This window comes from Thunnus albacares, chromosome 15 (assembly GCF_914725855.1).
Source record: "Thunnus albacares chromosome 15, fThuAlb1.1, whole genome shotgun sequence".
NCBI lineage: Eukaryota > Metazoa > Chordata > Actinopteri > Scombriformes > Scombridae > Thunnus > Thunnus albacares.
In genome coordinates this window covers 17800895-17825024 of record NC_058120.1, presented here as the reverse complement: position 1 = coordinate 17825024, position 24130 = coordinate 17800895, and the positions used below count along the sequence as shown (strand labels likewise).

General features: G+C 41.4%; 2 protein-coding genes across 14 annotated transcripts in view; one reads left to right on the top strand and one right to left on the bottom strand.

Annotated features, from left to right (window-relative positions):
* The window catches only part of meis2a (Meis homeobox 2a), a 195314-nt gene extending 194923 nt beyond the window's left edge, over positions 1 to 391 (bottom strand). For 9 of the 11 annotated variants that reach the window (XM_044373976.1, XM_044373980.1, XM_044373981.1 and 6 more), the window contains exon 1: positions 174 to 391. The gene's annotated coding sequence lies outside the window, so the exon portion shown is untranslated. The remainder of the gene's footprint in view (positions 1 to 173) is intronic. The other 2 variants (XM_044373984.1, XM_044373979.1) reach the window with 1 other exon arrangement.
* Positions 392 to 566: 175 nt separating this feature from the next.
* Positions 567 to 24130, top strand: part of spred1 (sprouty related EVH1 domain containing 1) — a 40779-nt gene continuing 17215 nt past the window's right edge. The window contains exons 1-3 of one of the 3 annotated variants that reach the window (XM_044375044.1): positions 11389 to 12204; positions 22460 to 22505; positions 23729 to 23999. In XM_044375044.1, coding sequence (XP_044230979.1) covers positions 23760 to 23999 — 240 coding nt within the window. In that variant the 5' untranslated portion in view covers positions 11389 to 12204; positions 22460 to 22505; positions 23729 to 23759. Of the gene's footprint in view, positions 825 to 11388; positions 12205 to 22459; positions 22506 to 23728; positions 24000 to 24130 lie in introns of those variants that run through there. The other 2 variants (XM_044375043.1, XM_044375042.1) reach the window with 2 other exon arrangements.

Sequence of the window (24130 nt, the reverse complement as noted above, 5' to 3'; positions counted from 1 at the left end):
AATTACCATATTTGGACGAGAAGGTGGAGTTGACCCTAATACTAGCTACTAGCTGCTAGCATTTACGGTCTATGGTTGACTGTGACAATGCTAATGCTTATGCTTATGCTAATTTTCGCTAGCAAAAAACAGTTTAAAAACGGTTTAAAACCATTAAAACAAAATGTACTTACCGGAAAACTGAACACTATTCCTTAGAGGTTCTTTTAGTACAGCCAAACGCTGAACAAGACTTTTTAGGCGACCAATATGTTACAATTAACTTTCATGAATTGAAAACATATGAACTGAAATAACGACGGCTACATCTATGCTCTGTTCAAATGGGGTTACGCCATGTTGACGTTCCCCCACTAATGTTGTTGCCATGGCAGCGGCTTGTCAATCACAACGTAGCCACGCCCTAAAGCACACCCTGTTTTATCATCAAATTTAAATTAAATCGGACCATAATTTATAAAATGAACATCATGCTGTATTAAAGAAGACTTGGAACTAGCGATTGAGACCATAAACTCATTATGAAAGTGTTTACTGAGGTAATAAATCAAGTAATAGTGTGTCATTTTCTCAAAGACTTCCATGTAATTGGACTTCTTTTTGGAGCCAGTGGAGTCTCCCCCTACTGGCCATTAGAGAGAATGCAGGTTTAAGGCACTTCCGCATTGGCTTCACTTTTCAGTCCCAGAATTACTCAATTGGGCAAAACCATGGATGGGAGTGGAGCGAGATAAGATTGATGCAGAGTAGGCTGCCGTGACAGGCCCAGGATGGAGACATGAACAACAATACTGGTACCAACGTCAACAGGAGTGATAATGTTGGTGAGTAAATAAGCTTTGCTTTCTTTTCAGTAGTTTTGTTCTGTATTTTGACTGAACGCTGGTGCAAAACGGTGAGCCCAAACACCATGCCCTATGAGGCATCTGAAAGTATGGGATGCATTAAATGTGAAAATGTTTTGCTCTGGCGACCAACACTTTCTGAGAGATGCTGTAGATTGTGTCCTAATGCTGTGTTCCAATGCTGTGCAATGTTTTGTAACAGTCTTTGAGATATGTTTGCTCCTGTTTGGTGCCTTGGGTGAAATCCATATGCACCCATGGTAAAAGCCCAGTGGAGCAATAAAGTCTATTAACAACAGCCATGAATGCAATACTGAGCAAAATTTGCATGAAAAAATTTTACTTTACTCTCAGTGCTGTCTGATATGGAACAAACTGAAAACTACATTATTTTGCTCCTATAACAATTAATAGCAATGCTTTCTTATTGTTTTGCATCTACATTGCAAATGCAAGTTTGCAGAAATGATAAACATAAGGACAAATTTACATAGTTCACATCAATGAGAATAAATCTGACAGACATTTGGGCCTGCTATGAGGAAATATATTTAATTGATGTATATCCACATTATTTTATTATATTGATGTATATGAAAAACAGTGAAAAGCTATAACACAAAATGTGAAATTATCCAACAGGGCAATTATAAGAATATATATAAGAATATATCAGAATAAGTTATTTTTGCTGCTTCAAATGCTTCTAACACAGGAATCATCTTGGTGCTATACTGTAGTTGTTCTTGAGCGCTAACTTTTGTTTTTACCTTCAAATAAGTGGTTTGGATAAAAGAGTTGCCCATACATGTTCACCTTACAGTGGGAAAGAGGACTTTTTTGTTTGTTTTAAGTTCATTCACACGTACAGTATAACAGGGTTGGCTGTCCTATTTCAGAATTGCCCTGAACTTTAGTTCTTTAGTTTCAATCAGAGAGCAGACTTATTGTATATTTTAGATATTTTTAATACTAATTCTGGCAAACTGAACATACTGTTTACCATCTTATGCTAACACGCCACACAGCAGATTCATAAAGGAAAATACACCAATCATATTTTGAATGGGGCCAGTTTCATCAGCCACACGGGGGTGCCAAACCACACTTATCTCACAAGTTACATGTTGTTTCTTAACAGAGATTAGAACCTTTTTGTGGTTTGCTGCTTTTGATTCTCCTGCTCTTGGGCCTGCACTTGTCTTGACTTTGGGTTAGTCTTGAGTATTTTTTGTGTCAAATTATGGATTTCAACCCCATACCAATGAAAAACAACCTGATAAGTGCAACTTATAGTTACATAACAGTCTAACAAAGTATTGCAAGACCTGAGTCTTGACTTAACTACTCTTTGATCTTGGGAATGACTCACTCTGGATAGTGTCAGTCAATGGTCTGGATCAAAGCATCACATTTTATTGCACATGATAAACTGTATTTGCAATACTATCTTCAGCCACTTGCTGGCAGTATAGACCAAAAGAAAGCATTGACAATGAAGCGGTTCAAATTTCACCTAGCAACACGGCTGCTGCTTGTTCATTCACACACCTACATGGTTACACGTGACGCCACTCCACTTTCACATGTACAAACAATCCATCACAAGTACATACAAGCACACTATCTCAGCATACATGTATAAACTGATGAGTATTACATAAAACTGCATTCATCCGCACATACAAACATGTGAATAAAAAATAACATATAACGTCTGCATATGTAGGCCTAAACAATAAACAATGGAATTTGAACTTGTGAAAAAAATTATAGACTAACAGAATAGGTAGCAGTGTTACGAAGAAGCTGTTTCCATGTGACACCAGGGCTCTGTCATACAGCCCAGTGCTACTGTCATCCCACATAAAGCCACTTTCAGTGTGAATGGAGACATTTTGACTTGGCTTACAGACCAGGGTCAGAGTCAATGCAACAGGCTCTAATAGCAGAATTACTCCCACCACTTTCACCCCCCCCCCCATCTGCTATTTTCCTCCATTCACCCTCACCCCGTCCTCTATTTTTTTCTCTTCCCTCCAAATAAACACACAGACCCTGTTTATTTGTCCCATTTGAGAAAACAGTCCAGAGATCCTGGCGCTGTGTAAGAAGAAATCAAAAAAGCAATGCAAAAATCAATTGGCTCTGCAAGTCTCAAGACTGCCATGCAGTAAATTGGCTCTGAATGACGGCACTATGTGGACCGTCTTTTTTTATAGTTCCTCTTTTTAAAAAAAATAAAAACAAACTCTGGTAAATTTTGAGTGCACACACGCTGTCTTCCTTTCTCTGAAATCATGTCAAGGGACTTTTGACAGAAAGCATGTGATTGGTTTTGTGGTATTGTCTGTGGAGCCTGTATTGTCAAGTGGCTGAACTTACAGAAACCAAGCCTCTGTGGTTTTAGATAATGCTTACAGGAATGAATAATAGTTGTGTTAAATTGAATCAATTTTCTGGACATATCCATCCAAACATCTTTTCATACATGTGGCTCTTAAGAAGGCTGAACTTCATCAGGATAGTGTAATTTGTCAGGACCTTGAAAAGCCAAACCCGCTGTAGGAAACAGACTAATTACTCGAGATCAATTAAGAGACCTAGTTTTCCAGTCTGCATGTGTGCTGGCGGGTGACAGACATATAAACCATGGAGGCCAACTTCCCCCATACTTCCTAGGCTCTTTAATTAACTCTTTGATCTGAGTGCTATGTAGTGAGCTCAGGCCAGAGGCAGCTCCAAGGGCCAAGGAGAGAATGGATAGCATTTCATATACAACACACCACAGCAGGAACGGAGGAAAATGCTGACGCACTCCTGTTTGCGTCTAAATGAGTGTTTAGATCCTTGTTTACTTTGATTCTAGTTTGTGTAAATCCCGGAGAGTTCAGAGGGGTTTTACACTGTTCTCTAAACTGTGTGCAGTATTTAAGGTCAGTGCTATGCATGCAAATGCAAAATTTACCTTGTGGTTAACATTGAAAGTGTAAATCCATGTGCCATATATTGAAATTACAGGCCATTTACTGGGTTACTTACTCAGATATGTAAAGGACTGTGTGTTAAGGACTTGACCTTTAGCAAAGTGTGCTACGGGGTTGAAGTGACGGGGCAGCAGATCTGGCAAGTTTTAAAAGGAGCAGTAAGCTCGCCTTGCTGGTTGGAATTTGCAGCACCATGGAACGACTTAATAACAATGCGTGAAGCAATGAAAATTACACAGCTCCTGCTCGAAAGGAAAAATGAATTGCTCTCAGGTTGCACTCTAGAGAAGTTTGGTCGTTCAAGCACACGCGTGCGTGTGCTCACACACACACAGTCTCATGTGCAGGCAGTGAAGCACATTCACACCCTGTACCCTTTAAACCTTAACATACACCACACACACTGACACACAGGTGCACGTGGAACCTTGGCTGTGAGGAGAACCAGGCCTTAGGACTCAATGTTGGATGTGCAGCCGTGTGTGTGTGTGTGTGTGCGCGCGTGCGTGTGTGCGTGTGTGTGTCTAAACCTGTAGCTCTCCTGTGCTGTGCAGTGGAGAGAAGAATAGGGCCTGGGCCACATTCCAGCCCTACCTCCCTGGGCGAGAGACGGTATTCAGCATTCCTCTGCCTGCATATCAGGCCAGGTGCATTCCAGAACACACACACACACACACACACACACACACACACACACACACACCCACACACTTAGACAACATACAGTACCACAACACACATTTACGCTCAATCACAAATACAACATGTGTGGGCATGTACATTTATACCCACAAGCACTTACAGGTGATCATACAGTGCCGCAGTAAAGCATGACAACCAATATATTTTTTAAAAAAACAAAACAAAACATAATTTCTCATTAATATTCTGCTAAACACGGCCACCCACATAAATCTGTGTAAAAACGCACATATAGTACATACTGTACATATCCTCTGTACATACATACATGTGCTGCATCACTCACATGAATACACGTAGGCTTTAACCAAGACAAACTGCCATTGTCTGTGCAGTGCTGCTGTTGTTCACTACATTATGTGAAAAGATGTTCTCTGCCTCTTTAATTCTTGTATGATTCAGTCATTTTAATGCATGGATTTTTTTCCTTTTGGAGGAGGCTGAGCTATTTAAAGAGCATGGGTTGAATACACTGTGAATGTACAGCCAGCCTCTTTTTGAAGTTCATACAGTGCTGCGATGCACTGCGAGTCACACATGACAGTGCAGACGGGGGTGGTGTGTGTGTGTGTGTGTGTGTGTGTGTGTGTGTGTCCATCCGGTTCTTTCCTCTCATTTATCAGGAGATTTGCTTAGGTTCTTTTCTCTCTACTTGACAAGAATGAAATAGAAAATTTCAGGTAATCTTTATGTGAACAAATACAGAATGGGTCTGAAGAATGTGATGATAATTCACTTCTTCTTGAAGGTGAGGCAGGCAAGTTTAGGGGATAAAAGGGTTAGCGGGAGACAAATGCAAGAAAATGGGATGAAGAGATAGGTGGATTGATGAGAAAGGGAGTGGGACCTCATGTCGATGTTCGCCTTAATGCAAAATCTGTAGGCTTGGTCAAATGTAAAGGCTCAACAGCCCCAGAACAAAAGCTCGATTCAGTGTTAACGTGCTGCTTCCCTTCCACACTATTCCGCCATCAGACAGAGAAAAAGGTTGTTGGTTACATGCTATTTGACCGGCACGGGACTCCATGCTTGACAAGCCCTGAATCAGACCATTACTCTTTGGCATTCCTCCCTCACCGTTACGCTTACTTCCCCTATTCTTGCATTCCCCATCGCTATCCTTATCCTTTTTCTCTTTCCTTGTCTCTCATCCTTCACCTCCCTCCCTTTCTTCCCCTTTACATCCCCGTTCATGTCTGCTGGTAGCGCAAGCCAATTCCCGCCCTTCTCCCACTTGCCCCCCCGCCCCCCCCCTCAGCCCACTTCTCATCCATTTCCATGTGGCGACTTTTCATCAGTGAAGTGCCTTCCTGGCCCGACTACCCCCACCCCACCTACTCCCTCCGCCACTCACTGAATGGATGCAGCATTGAGGAGAGAGGGAGAGAGAGGGCTGACACCGTCCTTCCTTCCTCCTACAAGCGCCACCCCTTTGGCTGTCGCAGAAGTGGTATGTTCCACAGCGAGGACTGCAGAAGTTGAGAGAGCACATTGTTTGTAATCTGGCATTGCAGGGGTCACTTCCTGACTCGTGTGTCCGCTCCCTGAGCCCCGCACCGATCCCCGCCCCCCCGCCCCAACTCCCCCCCCCCGTGTGTCCATCCATTGGCCAAGTAGCCTAGGGCTTTTGGACAAACCCTGTTCTTCCCCTTTTGTGTAGGAAAGCGCCGACATCTGAAAACAATCAAATAATCTGGGCACAATGCGTCTCTTCATGGAGGGGTGCTGGTGGTTCCCAGATGAGCGGGAGGATTAAGTGGAGGAGGCCATAGGGGAGAGAAAGAGAGGGATGGGGGCTACACAGCTGAGGAGGGGGGAGTGGGGGTGGGGGGGTGAACTTATTGTTACTAGATTTTCATAGCAAAATGTGTGTATGTGTGCGTAGGAAGTTTTGAGTGAGGGGATATGGGAACAGTGAAAATATCTGAACACTCTTACATATGAGGAGTCATATCTGAGTCAGAGATTTTCAGTCATTGATTCCTTCTCATCTGATGTGTAATGGTAACATTACAGTGAACAGTAAAAAAAAAAAAAAAAATACAGGAAAAATAGTTGCCATGTTAAATTTATATTTGCAACATTACAATTTTGTCATACAATCAAAACATGTAAATGGAGACAAAATGTTTTTATATCATGATGCAAATGAGTCAAACTATGGTGTATTATTTTAAGGAATAGTTAAACATTTTGGGAAATGTATTATCTTTCTTTTCGAGTTAGATGAGAAGATTGACACCACTTTCATGTTTCTACGATATATATTAAGCTACAGCCAGCAGCCAGTTAGCTCAGTTTAGCACAGAGATTGCAAACAGGGAGAAACAGCTAGCCTCACAAATGAACACACAATATCTTGTTTTTCTTTCCAAAAGTATATAAAAATTACACATCATGGTTTTACATGTGGTTATGTGACACGTTGTGGTTTTACAGGGCGTTATGTGTCTATTTCTTGAATTGACTAGCTGTTTCCTAGTTTTCAGTCTTTGTGCTAAGCTAAGGTAACACACAATATCTTGTTTTTCTTTCTAAAGGTATATAAAAATGACACATCATGGTTTTACATGGGGTTATGTGACACGTTGTGGTTTTACACGGGGTTATGTGTCTATTTCTTGAATTGACTAGCTGTTTCCTAGTTTTCAGTCTTTGTGCTAAGCTAAAGTAAATGGCTGACACAAGAGTGGTATCAGTCTTCTCTCTACAACAAAGCAAATAAGCTTATTTATTTAAGTTCATCATAAAAACAATATCAGATTGTGATAATAGAAAAAAAGTATGTCTCTAGCTCTCTTTCTTCTCCCTTCTATCTTGTATAGGCCTATATAAATGCACATAAACACCTGCACATGATTGCACATGCCCACACAAAACACACACAACTTCTTCTTCTCCCGCATCTCTCATGCTGTTCCTTCTCATCCCCCATGAGAATGGTAAATAGTCATCTGTAACTTCCCCTCCAACATATTCATTAATCCTCTCTATCCTGTGGGGCTGGATGATGATTACAGGGAAGCCAACTGAAGCCGCCCAAATAAACACCCCTCAGGCAGCAACAAAGGCCTGTCCACCTCACCCTAAACACAGCTTCCCCAGCTAGATCAGGTTTCAATCAAGCCCACGCACAACATACAAACAATAGGAAGTAACAGAGTCTCGAGCACTGAAAAAGCTAACTGTGGCTGAAACCAATTTAGTTTCCCATTTTTAAGACGTTAGCAACTGGTGCACATTTACTTGACAGCAGATCTTGAGTGTTAACTGTAATCAAGCCTAGTTCTAAACCTTGTGAACAACAGATCCAAAGTGAAAAATTGCCTTAACCTTGAAACATGTAATATGTCGAAAGCTGTCTGACGTTCAATATAGAAAAAAATCTTCCTTTTTTCATTAATTTACTTTAAATTACAATTTACTTTTGGTTTCTAGAAAGTCTAAGCATAGCACATAACTTATTTCCCTCTCTAAAACATACTCCAGTGTGGTTTTTGGATGCTCACATAGTTCACATTCTGCTCGTTTATAGAACTTGGACAATCCCAGAGATGAGTTTCTCTCAAGGGCTTTGCAGCCGTAATGACCTTCCATCTGAACCAACATCCTTGTGCATGGTCACAAGACTGGCTCTTTAAGCTTGACACACTTTACTCATCTAGTTATCCACATCCATCTCTCTTCTAAGACATTCTTGAAACAAAATCTTGAAAAAGAAAATCCCTTCATGCTGCTTAAATAACATCAAAGATGTCTCAGCCAGTATTCTGAGGACGATTAAGCTACATAATAAATGTTTGCATCTTTAGTTCCATAATGGTCATATGCATATACAGAGAGAGAGAGAGAGAGAAAGAAAGAGAGAGAGAGACAGCACACAGCACATAGTCAAACATGCCTGAAGGCCCTCACACTTCCTATTCCTCTAGCCTCTACACCTTTTCTACTCACCACCCTACAATTAGCGTGCCTAAAAGTTGCAGGCTTCCGAGGCCAGGCCCACACTAATCATAGGTATGCATTGTTGTGTTCAGCTGCCAGGCCTTTAAAAATCAGCACCTCTTGTTTAAGCCACACCTCTTGGCCCAGATTGCCAACAGTTCACTGTCCAATGTGTCCCAAATCCAAACTGGAGAGGAACATCTCTGGAAACTCTACAGGTGTTTTTATTTTGCATTTTTTTTAGGAATGTAGAGAAACTGTAATTTTCCACACAGGAGTCCACATATCAACAAAAGATGAAGTAACCTCAACATAGTTAAAAATTAACAAACTGAGAAAAAAAGGAGGGATGTAAAACAAATACAAGGCAAGGGATTAGGTTATGTACCAAGAGCTGTCATCAGCCATCTCCGGTCTTTCTCACTAGATGCCCTGAGGTCTCTGCAGACTGTATGGCGGCAACTACACAGACACTGAATTTCCTTTCCATAGTTGCTGTACAAAGAGAGGCCTTCACTCCTGCTCTCTTGTGACCAAAGGCTGCCTGTGCTGCTGGGAGCTGGTGATCACATCACCTGTGTTTTGAGGTTGTCATCTGATTCGAGTCATGGTCCAATACAAGGAATGAATCTTCCGTGCAATCTTGAATAACAGTGGCCATGGAGAGCTGTTTCATTTTTTCTTTTTTTTTTTTTATGTCATGAGCTAGAGATATTTATCCCTTATCACTATCCATGGTGAAGTCATTGAATTTGCATGATGGAATCCTTCATACCTCATTCTTTCATGTAAACATGCTTGTCTGTGAATTTTCAATGTGTCTATTCAAATAAATAAGCAAAATATATATACAATATGCAAACAGCTACTGAAGATATGCATTATGGGACACATTCTATAAACCTACACTTGTCTATATAGACCAGTTAGGATTCATGTAATTCATTCATTACAAATAAGATTACATTTGTGCGACTCGATTCAACTTCATCCCAAGTGAGAAATGTAAGTCTCGAGTTCATAAATGGAAAAGTAAAATAAGTGTCAGTGCTAAAGTAATCACTAAAAAGGAAAATACATGACCAAACACAAATCACATCAGACATGTTTTGCAAATCATTTCAGCCATCTTCCTGAAAGTCAAGTAAGGTTCTATTTGCGTTGGACTGCGCTGAATGAGGGTTGTGTTGAGCTAAACACATCCTTTATTCTGTGGTTGCTTGTTGGCAATACAGGAATGTTAGCTTGTTTACCGTCTTAAAGAGAATTGTGATGACCCTGATTGCACTTAGTGAGGGAAGTCAAGGGATGCCTGTTAACTAAACATCCTGTTGCCTTGTTTAAGTACACTACAGTGTGTTGTGTGCAGTGTGTGAAAAACACAGGAAATGCACTAGGCATCCACATTTGTGAGATGAGAAAGAAGGCTGACTTCCTGAACTCTGAATACTCCAAAGGATACAAGCATGCTAGTGGGAAAATTCATGGCCATTGCTTTTTCTGCTCCATTTGAAACAAGGGACACTTTATTTGGACTTCTCATTTTGATCATGACAATGGTAAAACCCCATTCAGGAAGGGAGAAGTGAAGACAAGTGGCCACATTTAGTAAAATGCAGACAGAGACAGTCTTCTGTAACTTGATTACCCAATGTGAGGCGTTTTAGAAATGTGGATTGTTCATGTTAATAAGCACACATAACATTCATAGCAACCTGACATCTGTGTTGTTGGTGAGAAAACAATCCTAAAGACAATTCCCTCTTAGCTGCCAGACAGTCATCGGGATAGCAGCGCACACCTCAGACCAAAAAATAAAATCAAACACCAATAGAAGTCTACAATATGTGTCAGGGCTGCACACGTGATACTCCTGCATGCATGGGCTATCTATATACAGTGACACAGAGGGGTGTTTTATATGGCTGCAACATAAGGCAGTGGCACAAGCTGTATGAAAGCCAGAGAAATACAAAGAAACTTCTCACACAACATGCTGTCACTATGACAACCAGGCAGAATCATTTAGCCTGATCTCTTGCCATTCCACACAGCACAGAAATCCAATAGCATTTAAGTCTTACGCAACCAGGCCAATGATTCGCTCTGCAAGGCTTTTAACACATTTGCAAATAAGATTCATAGGTGCATACATGGATTTTCTGGTAACTTCTTAGGCTGTTTTATTTTAGAGGGCGCCCCAGCTGCCTCCATCCAATAATAGAGACAGGGGTAGAGAGTTTGGGGTGCAAGGTGGGGCAGCCTTAACTATATGACAAGAGTTACCCTCCTTAACCATATTTGCTACTGTTCCCTATAAAACCTGTTTGTGGCTTGGTAGTGATATTACATTACTTGAAATAATACCACACTGCCATTTCAAACTACCCATCAGAATGAATTACATTTGATTCAAAAAATATCTTCATTTTATGAATTGCCTTTTCTTATGCTTTCACTTTACATTTAGGCTTGCAGCTATGCTCAATATGTAATATGACTGTATAATCTCTGGGGTAACCACATAAATCATGAAGGAGATTTGATGTAATTCCACGTGCTGCAGCAGTTGTGGCTGTGTACATTTAAAGAATTTTTCCCACAATCTCACACCAAGATTTTCAGTGGTGGTTTGGGGGCGGTCGATCACGGTAGAAATACTTAATGAAAGAAAACTGAAATTGTTAATGGCCGAGTCTGTTGTGTCAGATCAAGTCCTTCCTCCAGATTATTTTCTACTTTGCGTGCTATCACACAGACGCTTCCCTCTTGTATCAATGCGTGATTGAAGGGAAACTTCTTTTGGGAAGTGCGGACTACTTTAGGTCAACTTTGGAGAGGAACACTCTTAATGTATTGCATACGGCTACAGGGGCACGTTGTTTAGTAAGATGCATGTTACTCTTTAACTAGATACAACAAATTGTGTGCTGGTATTGCATATTTTATCGCAAGAGCGTTATGTTTTTACTACGTCGCGGAAGGATCTAATTTTCTCAAGCGAGGGTCGACACATCCGCCCAGTTTTCCGATGTTTCATTCCCCCCCGAGTTGAAAATGGAGTTCGATTAAAGCAGATGTCTAGCAACTTCTGAAGGAAACCAAAACTCTAGACGTTTTTACTTAACGCGTCAGGACTAATATTGAAAACGGTTTAGCCCCGTTTTTGGCTTTGGATGCCTTTACTGCAAATTACTCGGACACGTTGACGGAGCAACGCTGCACAGCGCTTTTTCAAGTGTTGTCCTGGACCTGAAGTTGGCGAATGGATGCTCGACAGCCAGCCATAAATAACCTGCCAAACGTTACAGGCTACAACAATTCCTGCATTTTTTGAGGATCTATACACATTTTTCCAAACCGGGGATCTGTGTTTGTTGAAGAGGATGATGCCGATGGCCCATTTGTTGTGGTCGGATTTTACTTCCAGGGAGGATAAAATGAATCAACGGTTGTCATTCCTCCTCGCGATTTAACGTTAGTTCCAGCCAGCAAAGCTAACGTTAAGCTAGCTTCACTTGGTTTTCACAGGGACGCTTACTTAGGCATGCCCCATTGTACACCGTTTACTTACTATCCGAAATAGGGGTAATTTCTATATGTGAAGGAAAATGGTGATATTTGTGGTATTTTATCCCGCCGTCACTGCGTCGTCGATGCTATTGCTAGGATTTGGATCCCCGTGAGGAAAAAATGAGTGAAGATTCAACAAATCCAAACAACGAGTGAGTAACGTTTGTACATTCTCTCCATTTAAAACCCAAAGCTGCAATAATAAGCACTTACATATCACAAGATATTAACACAAGCTTTCCTCGATGAGCTTTAACCCTACCACTGCTCCCAATGACATTTCTAACCGAGTGACGCTGGTATTTCATCACCTTACTTTACAAATATTAACAATGAGAACCACAGATTGATAATCTTTGTGTTTGGATAGTTTACCAGGCTAATATAAAGGTATTTTATGGATTACATTATGGGATTAAGAAGACCAGAGTATGAGAAGCAATGGCACAGGCCCATAGTAAAAAAATCATCTCATTCTTAATTATTTTAGTCTTATAATTCAACTAACCAACATGTATGCTGCCTGAATTCATATTAGTTTAAGGTATTTATTGGTATATTTAATGGTTGTCTGTATATGGTTTATTTAACAGGACAATTATATGCTCAGGATATGAATTATTCCTGTATGGATTGGCAGTTACAAGACAGTTTGTGTGGGATCACTCGTTGTAGTCGCGTACGCAACAATAATCCGGTATGAATATGATTTTATATACATATCTGTTCAGTACATGACGATCAGAAAACGTTACATTGACAGTCGGGATCTGTGTGTAACTGCTGTCCGCCATGATTTCGGAACATAATCATCGATTAAAATCGTGCAGATCATGTTTGTATTTCAGTACAGCCTTTCTTTAATGAAAACCCTTCGAGCCGATTGCGGCAATGTCAGCGTTGAGAAGCTGAAGATGCCATTTTTTTTTCTCAATCACACTCATTTACATATCACAATCTCCATTCATAAAAACGCTTTAAAAAGGCGTCACACTCACGCCCAAGTCTCCCGAATAAACGGACGACAATTGTAATCTGTACATGAGAGGTTTTTGTGCACGTCGCGATCGTTTCAAGTCGCGTTTTGGTTTTGTTTTAAGGGGCTGATCCCTTGTGTGCGCTTGTTGACAGTCAGTGAGAAATATCTGCTTCGGGAGGTGCTGCGGTCACATGATCCCCTCCATTCATAAAGTACCTGCCAGCCCATTCACAGCACTGTACACTGTTTCGCATTGCACCGACGATCACACAATGATCACATTTCCTGCATTTGCCGTACAATGCATCACATATAAACACCAGTGCTTGTCTATTAGTCGTTTATTTTACATAAGCGCCGCACATGTTTTATTTAACCGACGTTTCTTCGCCGTGTCAGAGGATTTTCTTTGATAATGTATTTGTCACAGAGGAAGTCATATGTCCTTTTCAGCCATTTACAGTGTCATGGTTTAATGTTCGAAACACACCCATGTTTTTCCCCATTCCATCTATCTGGCCCTTTCTGAGGTTGATTGATTTAATGCATGGAGGCTTTGTCCTTGAACTACACTTTTGGGGGTTTTTTTATGCATCACAGCTGTATATCAGGCTGTTCTCGTTTCCTCAGAAAGTAGATTAACATTAAACTATTGACCCCCAGTTGATGACATTTTATTTTAAGGAAATTCATCTGAACTGTTTATTTTGCAATAAGAGATGATTTGGCTTAAATTGTGTAATAACCTACCATGTTTGGTGCTATGTAGGAAGGGTGAAACCTCTCATCAGATAAGTCACCTGAATACATTTTCTCCTAGTGTTAACCTCTATAGAGTGAAATTTAAGTCAGATTAAGCCGTTCTTTAATGTGCAGGGACTCCCTGCAATAACCTCAAAGCCCCCCAGGCCCCACTTTGGGGACTTCTGCTATAGGCTACAGTATATGCTGGGATTGTTCCTCACTGCATGATGGCAGTAGCTAAGATGGCGAAGTGATCCAAACATTGTTGCTATGATTCCACCACCTTTTCTGGCTGTTGTATGATTCATAGTAATGGAGTGAACTGAATACTGAGCATTGCTTGAGCCATTTTTTTTTTTTGCTGAACAGAATTTCCTTATTATGCTTTTCTTTATGACACAGCTGTTAACAAGAAAAACATGTTTTTTTTTAATATTGTTACATTCTTCTAGCTTCTATATATATATGTGTACATTCAGATCTTTAATCAGTCGCCAAATCCTGAAAAATCGCACTCCCTTTTCTTGATTAAGGAAAATTTGTTCTTCTGTCGCCTGCATCGTAAACATTTAATTTGAAAATCTCCACAAAATGTGTTAAGAGATTGTCCTGAAGTGGTTTTGTCTGAATGATGGGTGGTAAGCCAAGCTGGTGTTCACACAACACACCCTTTGCTGAGAACATGTTACTTGGCCTTGTTGCGTCTATGTTCACAAGGCTGAAATGAATAGAAGGCACATACAACCTTGTCAGATTTTGGTCTACGTCTGCTCTGATATGTGCGGATAGCGTGGTGTGATGGAAGGCTAACGTGAATTTTGCGGACAAGGACTATGGTCATGTTGGGAGAAGTGGGAAATTTATGAAAGTATGCACAAGCAGCCTCTCTGCTGAATGTCACGTTTATCTAAAATATTTATCTCAACAAGGGCAGTAGTCTGTTGTGGTCCACTGTACGTGTACTCTTTATGCTCTGTAGATAGTCTTGTTACACACATCATAAAAACATCTGTGAAGATGTGTTTTTTTACACATTACATATTCTGCCTCGCTGCTTTGACAAACAACAGCTATATTTTTCACTTATTTGGTTTCTAAACTAGAGTTCCCTCTTCAAAAGCTCTAAATAGATTACTGTTAGACAAATAGAGGTTTCTTGCTGTCCTCCTCAGTCTGAAATCAAACAGGTGGCCCTCTAGATTGCTGTCATTATGGTCCTTCTGACTGATTTTGCTAAAATTAATCCAACCCTCATCTGCATTTACCAGTGAAGGACAGTTGCCTTTATAGTCAGTTGAACATGTATAGGGTATGGCCTCATTGTTTTAGATTCCTGCAGTGCTGTGGTATTATCTGTTGCCAGTCAGGTGATCTTCAGTGATTCCTCTCTCTGTGTCCTCTTCCTAATGTGTGATTGATTTGACAGCTCAGCGTTTTATCTGCCAATGTGGGTGTTGTGATCTTATCACCTGAGGGCTGTTTTGCACTCCCATTCCTGTTGCAGAGCTTTCCAAACACATTCCTCCCAAACAGCCCCCATCAAGTCCTGAAACGACAAAAGGAGACAGCTACTTCAGCTGTTAGGGCTAGTGCTTTATGGCCTGGGTAATTGCCTATATCCTGTGGCCCTTATGTTAAGCTAAATAATTTCCTGGACCTTTTTTATAGATAGTATTATTTGAGATTATTGCCAGTTGTTGGATATGACCTCCATGAACACTTAGCTTTACTAGCTGGCCTAGTCTAAGCTGTCTCACCTTTTGACAAAGTCTGCTGAGCCGAACACATCCTTGGTTTTGCTTCTGTATTATTTTGGGGAAGTGTTGCTTGTGACTACAGTGGTTTACAGAGACAAATGAAATGTGGTATTTGCCAAATATACAAAAGGACACTTGTAAGAGCACTTGAATTTACTGGTTGCTATGCATGTTCTTGCATTTTATTAGATTTTGGTCTAAGATATACTTGTAGAAACATAGATGTCCTTACATTAACATCTTTCAGTTTCACCTTAGTTACACAGGTTGATGACTTAAATCCTCAGTTATTTTGCATACAGGATATTTATGATCTTGTGTCGGCTTGTTCTATTAGAAGTTGCCGTATTGTTTGTGTGATTAATGACAATGATCCTCTGTATAACCAGAGGGCTTGGACTGTCTGTAACTGAGACAAGCCAACAAACTGAACAGGCCTTGTATAGTGGTGGACTGTTCCATTCCCATGGCCAGATTTGGGCCTGGATTCTGTGTATTTTAAACCCGAGCCACTTCCCTCTTATAATTTTCATTTCCTCTTCAAGTATTTTAGGAGCACGCATAAACTGGCGTAAATGTCAGCAGTGTATTTAGAGCATATTTCAAACCAATTTAATTATTTTTAAGACAAAGACGTGGTGTGGACCTATGCTGTCTATGGAGGCTATAAAGCCCACACTGACGACCTTACTGAGTTTTTTTTGTGTGTGTGTGTCTCCATCACAACATTCAGATAGCAGGGCTTGTCTTTTTTTTTTTTTTTTTTTCTTTGTCAAGGAGGGCCTCTGATGTTCACAGACCATATCTCAATGCCTCTAAGAAGTGCTTTTAGCACTAAGTGTCTGAATTGTGGATATTGTTTTCAGTTGTGCTGCATGCGGGAGCATGAAGGCTGGGCCTTGTTGTGAGCTCTTTGCTGCAGCTGGGCTGAGATGGTTCTTTCCTGCGAGGCCACAGACATAAAAGGGCACAGATGTAAATCCTAAACCTTGTGTCTTTGATTGAGTTTCCAAACGCTTTGAAAACAGGAAGGGGTTTCTGTGTGTGCGTCTGTGCACACACACTTTGTGTGTTTATTTCTCTGGGAACATTTGGCATGTGTATGTGTTTCTGTGGAAGATGGGCCCGGATCCTGGATGAGTGAATTTGAGTAAACCTAGCTTTATGTTATCAAATAAACTAATTAATGAGTCAAGTTTTTAAACAGAAATAATATTGGAGGCCTGTAAGATCTTGTATTTTGATTTTCTCTGTATACTTTTGATCAGATTTTGTCTTGTCTAGTGGCTATATTTAGAACTTGGAGCAGACTTTTATTGGTTGGTAAATGTATTTCTTGAATCCTCCAAATCCTAGAGGCAGAGCTTCAGCGGAAAGCTACTTGAATGTGAATCTAATTGATTTTCAAGATGGACTACAAGGTTAGTTTCTGACATTTATGGTGATGATGATGATGATAATGTTATGTTATTCCCAACAACAGGGCATGCTGTGATGGTTTACAACATGTCATAGCAATTTCTCTCAACAGCCATGGGCCAATGTCATGGTTTGGTGGTTTATCCTTCACAACCTGCTCTGATGGTTTCTCCCACAGCTAGCTAGATGGCTGCCTTGTCCCCTCGGCTTCCCGTCGCCCCCCCCCCACCCCCCCCCCTCAGTTTCAGAGCAACTATGACGATTAGATGCTCGGGTCCCTCGAGACTACTCATACATCAAAGCAGACCAGAGACGCCGCAGCAGTTGAAATTTGTGGTTCCTCTTTTTGTTTTTTTGGTAATGGCAAGCGCAAGGTTTTAATTTACCAAATGCTTGCGGTTCAAATTAAGATCATCTCAATATGTGGCTTTGATTGATGTTTGAGAATAGTTTTTTGGCATTTGATACACATATGGGATTCTGTTGATTTATAGTGCAGCAACCGAGCGGCACCTAAAACATTGTCGTTGGGGTCGCAGGCCCAATCCAGTAATAGAAGGGTTGGTTAGCATCAGCGCAAGGCAGAAAATCAATGTTACGAATGTTGTCTGAGTGAGAAGTTTTGACATTTATTTACTGGTTTAGGTCTATGTTTTATCTGGGCTACAAGCTAATGTGACCCACTATGATGGATGACACCAGAAGTGACTGTGATCAGTGAATTTGTCGTGATATTAGGTGGTATTTCTGTGAAAGGATGATGGTAACATTGAAACGTAGATTCGCTGTGTGGTGCAGAAGCAGAGTAGGCTTGTTCTGTGTTTTTTTTTTTTTTTTTTTGTGTGTTTTTTTTTTTCCTGAGTCAGTTGGTAGCTAAGCTGAATGTTCTTGTGAGGGAGATGACTCACCAGCAGCCTGAGGTGTTGAGAGGAGATATGGCAAATTTCTCTTTCACTTCTCTTTCTATAGCCAACGTATTGGTTTTCACTGCAGCTAATACAGCAGGCTTGTAATGGCGGTTGCCTGTTGGTTTTCTGTCAGCATTGTCCCATTATTAGCTGCGTTTTATTAATGGCTAACAGACAGCCCCTTCAAAAGTGTCTTGTTCTGGCCTTATGTCATAATTTGCTCTGCATCCATGTTAGGTCATGTTGGTGTTTGTTTTGGGTATGTCTGTGCCCTTCAGTTTGCCACTGGTTATTTAGGGGATTTGAACCGTGGCTAATTGGCTAGCTAGTTTGCACCGTTCAGATTAGATGCACTGCTGGAATCGACGGTCGAGTCCCAGATTGCATGTTATTTATTTCTTCAATGAGGCGTGATCACAGTGAAGGGAAACTGCACGCTTTATCCTCCTGTCAGTTTAGTTCTGAGTTACTTAAGTTTTGTTTTAGAGGTAAATATTGTGCTGGATTACATTTTTATAAATTTTTGATTGTATTCAGATTTGCATACTTTTCTACTTACTATATTTTCAAACCTTGGACTCGTGTGGATCCATATTGGGGTATTTGGATCTACATTAAAGACTTAGTATTGTAGGCCAGGCTTAAGCTGTTAAATTAATGTAAAAGGTGTATATTTTATCTATGATAACAGCTATTGAAGATAACCACTCATTTTAGTAAGCATAGAAAATGAGTCACACCCAGAGTAGCTTTTTATACCATCTTTCATTCCCCCCTCCACTTTCCTAGTAGTTGCTTTCCTTTCGGAGGATAATCTATAGAATCGGATTGGGATAAGTAGCTTGTGTTTATTTTCCCAATGATATTTTAATGATTCCCCCCCTCTCAAAAGTCCTACAAGCCAAAGTGATCTAGTGGAGCTTGACCGAGCTTGACAGCCTTCCTCCGGTTTTGATACAGGGGAGAGATGGGGAGGAAAGGGGCGATGGGGGGAAAAAAAAAAAAAAAAAAAAAGAGGTAGGGGGGACTTTTCTCCCCTTTTCTGATGCTAATGAAAGGAGGAATGGTTTTCCAGCTTTTAGCTTGCAGAGTGTGTCTCCCCTGCAGCATGCTCCGCTGCCTGGACATTGTGGGAGTACAAAACTCCAGGCCCGGGATCCAATAACGTGAAATTTCAGCAGAGAAGCGGCCATTGTGTAGAGAGAGGCAGCCGGGGAGGGGTTGGGTAGAAGGGGGGAGACAGAGCGGAGGAAAGGGAGGGTGACTTGGCGAGCACCCAGGGCTCAGGCCACATCCTTTCTCTCTCCTATCCTTCTGCACTCCTCCTCTTCCTTCTCCTCCTTCCCTCCTTCTCCCCCTCCTGTCTTTCCTTCAATACCCCCCCCCCCCAATACCCCTGCCCTCCCCTCCACCACTCCCCTTCAGGGTGGGAAGCCCAAGGCTGAGACAGGAGAAAAGCATGATGGCATGCTGGAGCCCAGTGAGCCATGGGCCGGAGCAGCAGACAAACGGCCACTTTGTCCACTTAGGAAATGGTTGTCCCAGGATCCCCCTTCTCCGCCACACACGGGAGCAGCCGGCCTTGAGGCCCATGCCTTCCTGGTCTGCACGTGCTCCTCTATCCCGTCTTCTCTTTTCCTCTCTTCTCTTCTCTTCTCTTCTCTTCTCTTCTCTTCTCTTCTCTTCTCTTCTCTTCTCTTCTCTTCTCTTCTCTTCTCTTCTCTTCTCTTACTGTGTTCTTTGCTCTCAAGGTCTGATACTGTTAATTTGCTTATCGCAAATGTCATATTCTATAGATACCATGAGAGCCAGTGCACATCCTTTTTATGAATAGAAAAGGCCCTATTCAAATGCAGTTGGGAGCTGTTGACTGTCACCTTGGTCTCCACCCTGTTCCCATCCACAGCCGCCTCCTCCTCCCCCACAGTCCTCCGTTACACTCTCACCCCTCCCTCTGTTTTTCTCTCCTGCTTTTGGTCGGAAATGAAGTCAGTCATCCAGCAGAATAACTTGGAATAATTTGGAATGGGGGCTCCTTTCTCTCTATCCCCCCCTCCCCGCCTCCCCGCTCGCTGGCCCAGGCCAGCTGATCTGCTTCCGCTCTCAATTGTGTGTCCAGTCGACTGTGTGCTCCCAGCAAGGGGCGTGGAGGACAGCCTTTGTCTCCACCATCCCAATCTGAACTCTGTGTGTGTGTGTGTGTGTGTGTGTGTGTGTGTGTGTGTGTGTGTGTGTGTGTGTGTGTGTGTGTGTGTGTTGCAGCAGGTTGCAGTCAGATATCTTTTTTGGACCATTTACTGTTTTTACCATAAGAAAAGGAAAAAAAACATTTATATGAAGGAATGGAGGAGGAGTGGATGGAACTTTTTAATCCCCTGCTTTCAAAATTTTGTTAAATAAATCTAGTTCACTTGTTGATGATTGAGTTGTTGTTCTGCAGGTTCTACAAGTGTACCTCAGAGGGTTGAATTTAATTATGTACCATTTAATCACAATCATGGTTTAGCCTTTTCTCTCATTCTAAAAACAGCGTCGGTATGGGTGTTTTAGGCTACATGCGAAAACGCACGAATATACAGTTCACTTAACTTCCTCTCTGGGTCTCGCCTCCCTCCCTGTGACTGTCATGGTTGCTGGCATGTGTGTGATGGTAGGTCTGAAGGGTCAGGCCCTGGTCATTGTGCCCTGGTCATGGCTGAGCGACACCACCGCCTGCCTTCTGTTCACCCCAGGGACCCCTGCCTGACTGACAGCCCCTCCTGCACCCATCACCCGCATCCTTTATTGGGGGCCATAGAGGGGTGTAACAGCAGCAGTATTTCCTTTCCTTTCCTTTTACTGCCTGTTATATTGCTCAAAAATGCTTTTTGCTGATGTAGCAGGGGTTCTCGTGTAAAGTTAAGTACAACTTAATATGGCACTGTCACAAGGTGTAAACAGAAAGCATGTTGCAGGGGGGAAGTTAGTTGTGGTTGTTTTTTTTTTTTTTCTGTTCGTCTCCCACAAACTGTTGCCTAAATTCGGGGAAGCACAGTCTGAGAAATCTGTGTGTATGACATACACGCAATACACGATATGACTGTATTTAGGTTGATGAGAGATTCATAATGATGTTAATTCAATAAATTCTGTATCTGTTATTGTCCATTCCTACTCTCTATTCACTATTTATTCATATTTATTTGATTGGCAGAATTATTTTTGGATCTGTATGAGAAAACCACAACATAATATTTAAAAATGTCCTTGGAATTAATAAGATGGAACAAAGTCCAGTGTTGCTCGCTGAGAATACAGACAGATTGGCGTGTCATCGACTTTAAGCAGGCAAGCAACCAAATTTAAAAGAAAGATTTCACAGCTATTCAATCTGACCAAAGGATTGTTTGGATGTATCGATTTGTGAGCTGTTATGAAAATGTCAGGAAGAGAAAAGATAAACAAGGAGATAAAATATATTTCATACATGATAACTAGAAAATAATATATAGTTAACTTCAGAAAAGCGTAAGTTCAGAGCATGGACTTTTATTAAGAAGTCACATCGTATTTGATAGATTTTCATTCCACAGAAGCATTCAGCTATTCTAAACTCAAACTAAACTTAAATTTTAAAAAAATGACCACGCAGCCCGCGTAGCGAAAGCAACACATTAGCAAAGCAGCAGCAGTTTCAGTCCCCCGTCGGTGACTAGTATGTAGGATGCGTACAGGGACAGCGTTGGGTGTCAGCGATAAACAACCACTGTGGTTGTGGTTGCTTAAAACTAAAATATACTTGAAGTGCAAAAACATGCTTCGGGTCACAGTTACGCACATATAGCAGTCATGATACAGTGCAGACAGCTGTACTATATCCCTCAGTGAGACGGACGACTGAAAAAATATGCTAGAATTGCCTCCTGTGTAGACAAGCCTAAAAGGCGGTCTGTTTTGTCGGTTGGTTTATTTTGGAATTACCCGTATTTATCATACTCATCAATCCTGTGAGAGAACTTCGGTCAACTAATCCCATGGTGCCAGGATATCAAAGCTTTCACATGTGAAGGAAAAAAAAAGCTTCAGATTTAATGCTCACTGGCTCTTAGATTAATAACTAACCAATAACCTGGGCACCGGGGTTTGCCAAGGGTGTGGAAGGCAGGAGACCAAAGGTTGCCTGTACTGAGTAGGCCAAGATTTAGAGAGGAGAGGCAGTAAGGGGGAGGACACAGCCATTGGTCTTTTAGAGCAGGAGCTACTAGTTAACTATGTAATATATTACATGTTGTCAGCCACTGATATTTCTCTCCCTCAATCACTGCTTCATATTTGGCCACTGTCAGAGAAGAAATTCTTCACTGAACATTTCAGACTTCGTGACCTCATCTTCATTGGTCAACCTGGATGTCGGCCAGAGAGCAATGTGTCACAGGAAGACATCCGGCAGTCACATTCTTTACTTTTTTTTTTTTTTTTTTTTTTTGCCCATTTCTGTCAGCTTTTAGACCTTTCTCAGTCTTTAATATGTTACCAGGAGTTTCTGCAAAAACGCTGCCCTCAGCACACCCTGACCTTTGTCATTTCCGGTGGCCCAATGCAGTCTCTGTTATCTAATCAGGGAAACATCTGACTCCAAGTGAAGGGACAGAGAGGCAAAGGAGGAGGTGAGCTAGCTAAACATGGGAATGAGGGACAAGTAGATATGGAATTATGATGTTTGATAATAGTCGGTATCACTGTATGTTGCGATACAGTCTATTGATTCACTGGCGCCAAAATAGTGAAACTTTCAGTTGTGAAATTGTGGTAGAAGTGTTTCTGTCTTTGACTGCAGACTTTAAGATTTGAATTGTTATACTTTATGGCCTTTTTCCAGTTTGTGCCTGCTTAATATTTGAAGAGTGTCATGTACGTTTATGTTGCTGAACGTCTGAAAAAACTTGAAGCCATATAAGTTTTCAGTTTCATAGATTTTGTGACATATTAGAGATAATTGTCTTGCATTATATTAGCCTGTGATTTAAAGCTCTAGTGGGTGAAAGAGGAGTGAAACAAGCACTAGCATCAACACGGGAAATAAAAAAACGGAAAGAGGGCGATGTGAGCTGGAGCGGCTGTCATTTGTTGTCTAGTTTGAAACCACCTACTTTAGGGGAAAGGTTGGAAATCTGGCCAGAACCTGAACCTGGCCACATGGTCAGTCACCCTCCGACTGGGTTTAATCATACACCGAAAGCTTCAGACGTAATGAATAGTAACCAATAGTCTGTTAAATCACGAACCACAAACAAAATATACATTTAAGCCAGCAGTGAATGTCTGACTTTGCTCTTTCGCATTCACATATTTTCGGTTAGCTTGTTTTTTTACACTACTTCCGCTATTTTTTACACAGAATTGGATATTGAGTATTTTTAAACTGCTTCTGCTACAGCCTAAATTTCCCCATTGTTTTGTTCCTTTTTATTTAATCTTAGTATCAGAGTAATTCCAGTTTATTCTGGCCTGTGTTGAAAGTGTAAACATTCAAGTTCTTGGACCAATGTGACAAATTTGTGAAATTTTAGGGTCTTCTCAACATGAACCCAGAGCTATCTCCTCGCTTTGCCTCTCCTGTATGTCTCACTATATATATCCACTTACTAACCATTTTGTATAGACTTCATGTACTGTATTGCAACTTGTTCATGCTGCCACTCAACTGTATTATGTGGATTGATACTCCATGTAGGCTGTTTATTTCTGTGACAAGAGAGGGATCCTTAAGAAAAAGCCCCTGATAGAATATCTCAAATGATGATTACTACTGATTATGTTCACTAACAGCATTTTTTTTCCTTCTGATTCCCTCCACCCTCCTCTTCTTCATCTCTCACCTCTTCCACAGTGACAGTTATGCGCGTGTGAGAGCAGTGGTCATGACTCGGGATGACTCCAGCGGTGGGTGGCTTCCCCTGGGCGGCGGAGGCCTTAGCTGTGTCACCGTCTATAAGGTCAGCCGGGCGGAGGACAGCAACAGCACCCATAGCGGAGGCAGTGGAGGAAGCAGCAGCAACCTCAGCCCCTGTAGCCCCAGTCCTAGTCCCAGTCCAAGCCCTAGTCCCAGCCCCACCGCTGTGGAGTTCCACATCAAGGGCGAGAGGCTCAAAGACAAATTGGTAAGGAATACCCTAGCACATGTACTGTAGATTGGAATAATGTTGTTTTAAAATGTATTAGGCACAGACAGTAAAGGCACAGTCATATTCCCTATAGGTGTAACTAGCTAGCTGATATTTAGTCGTTCCTT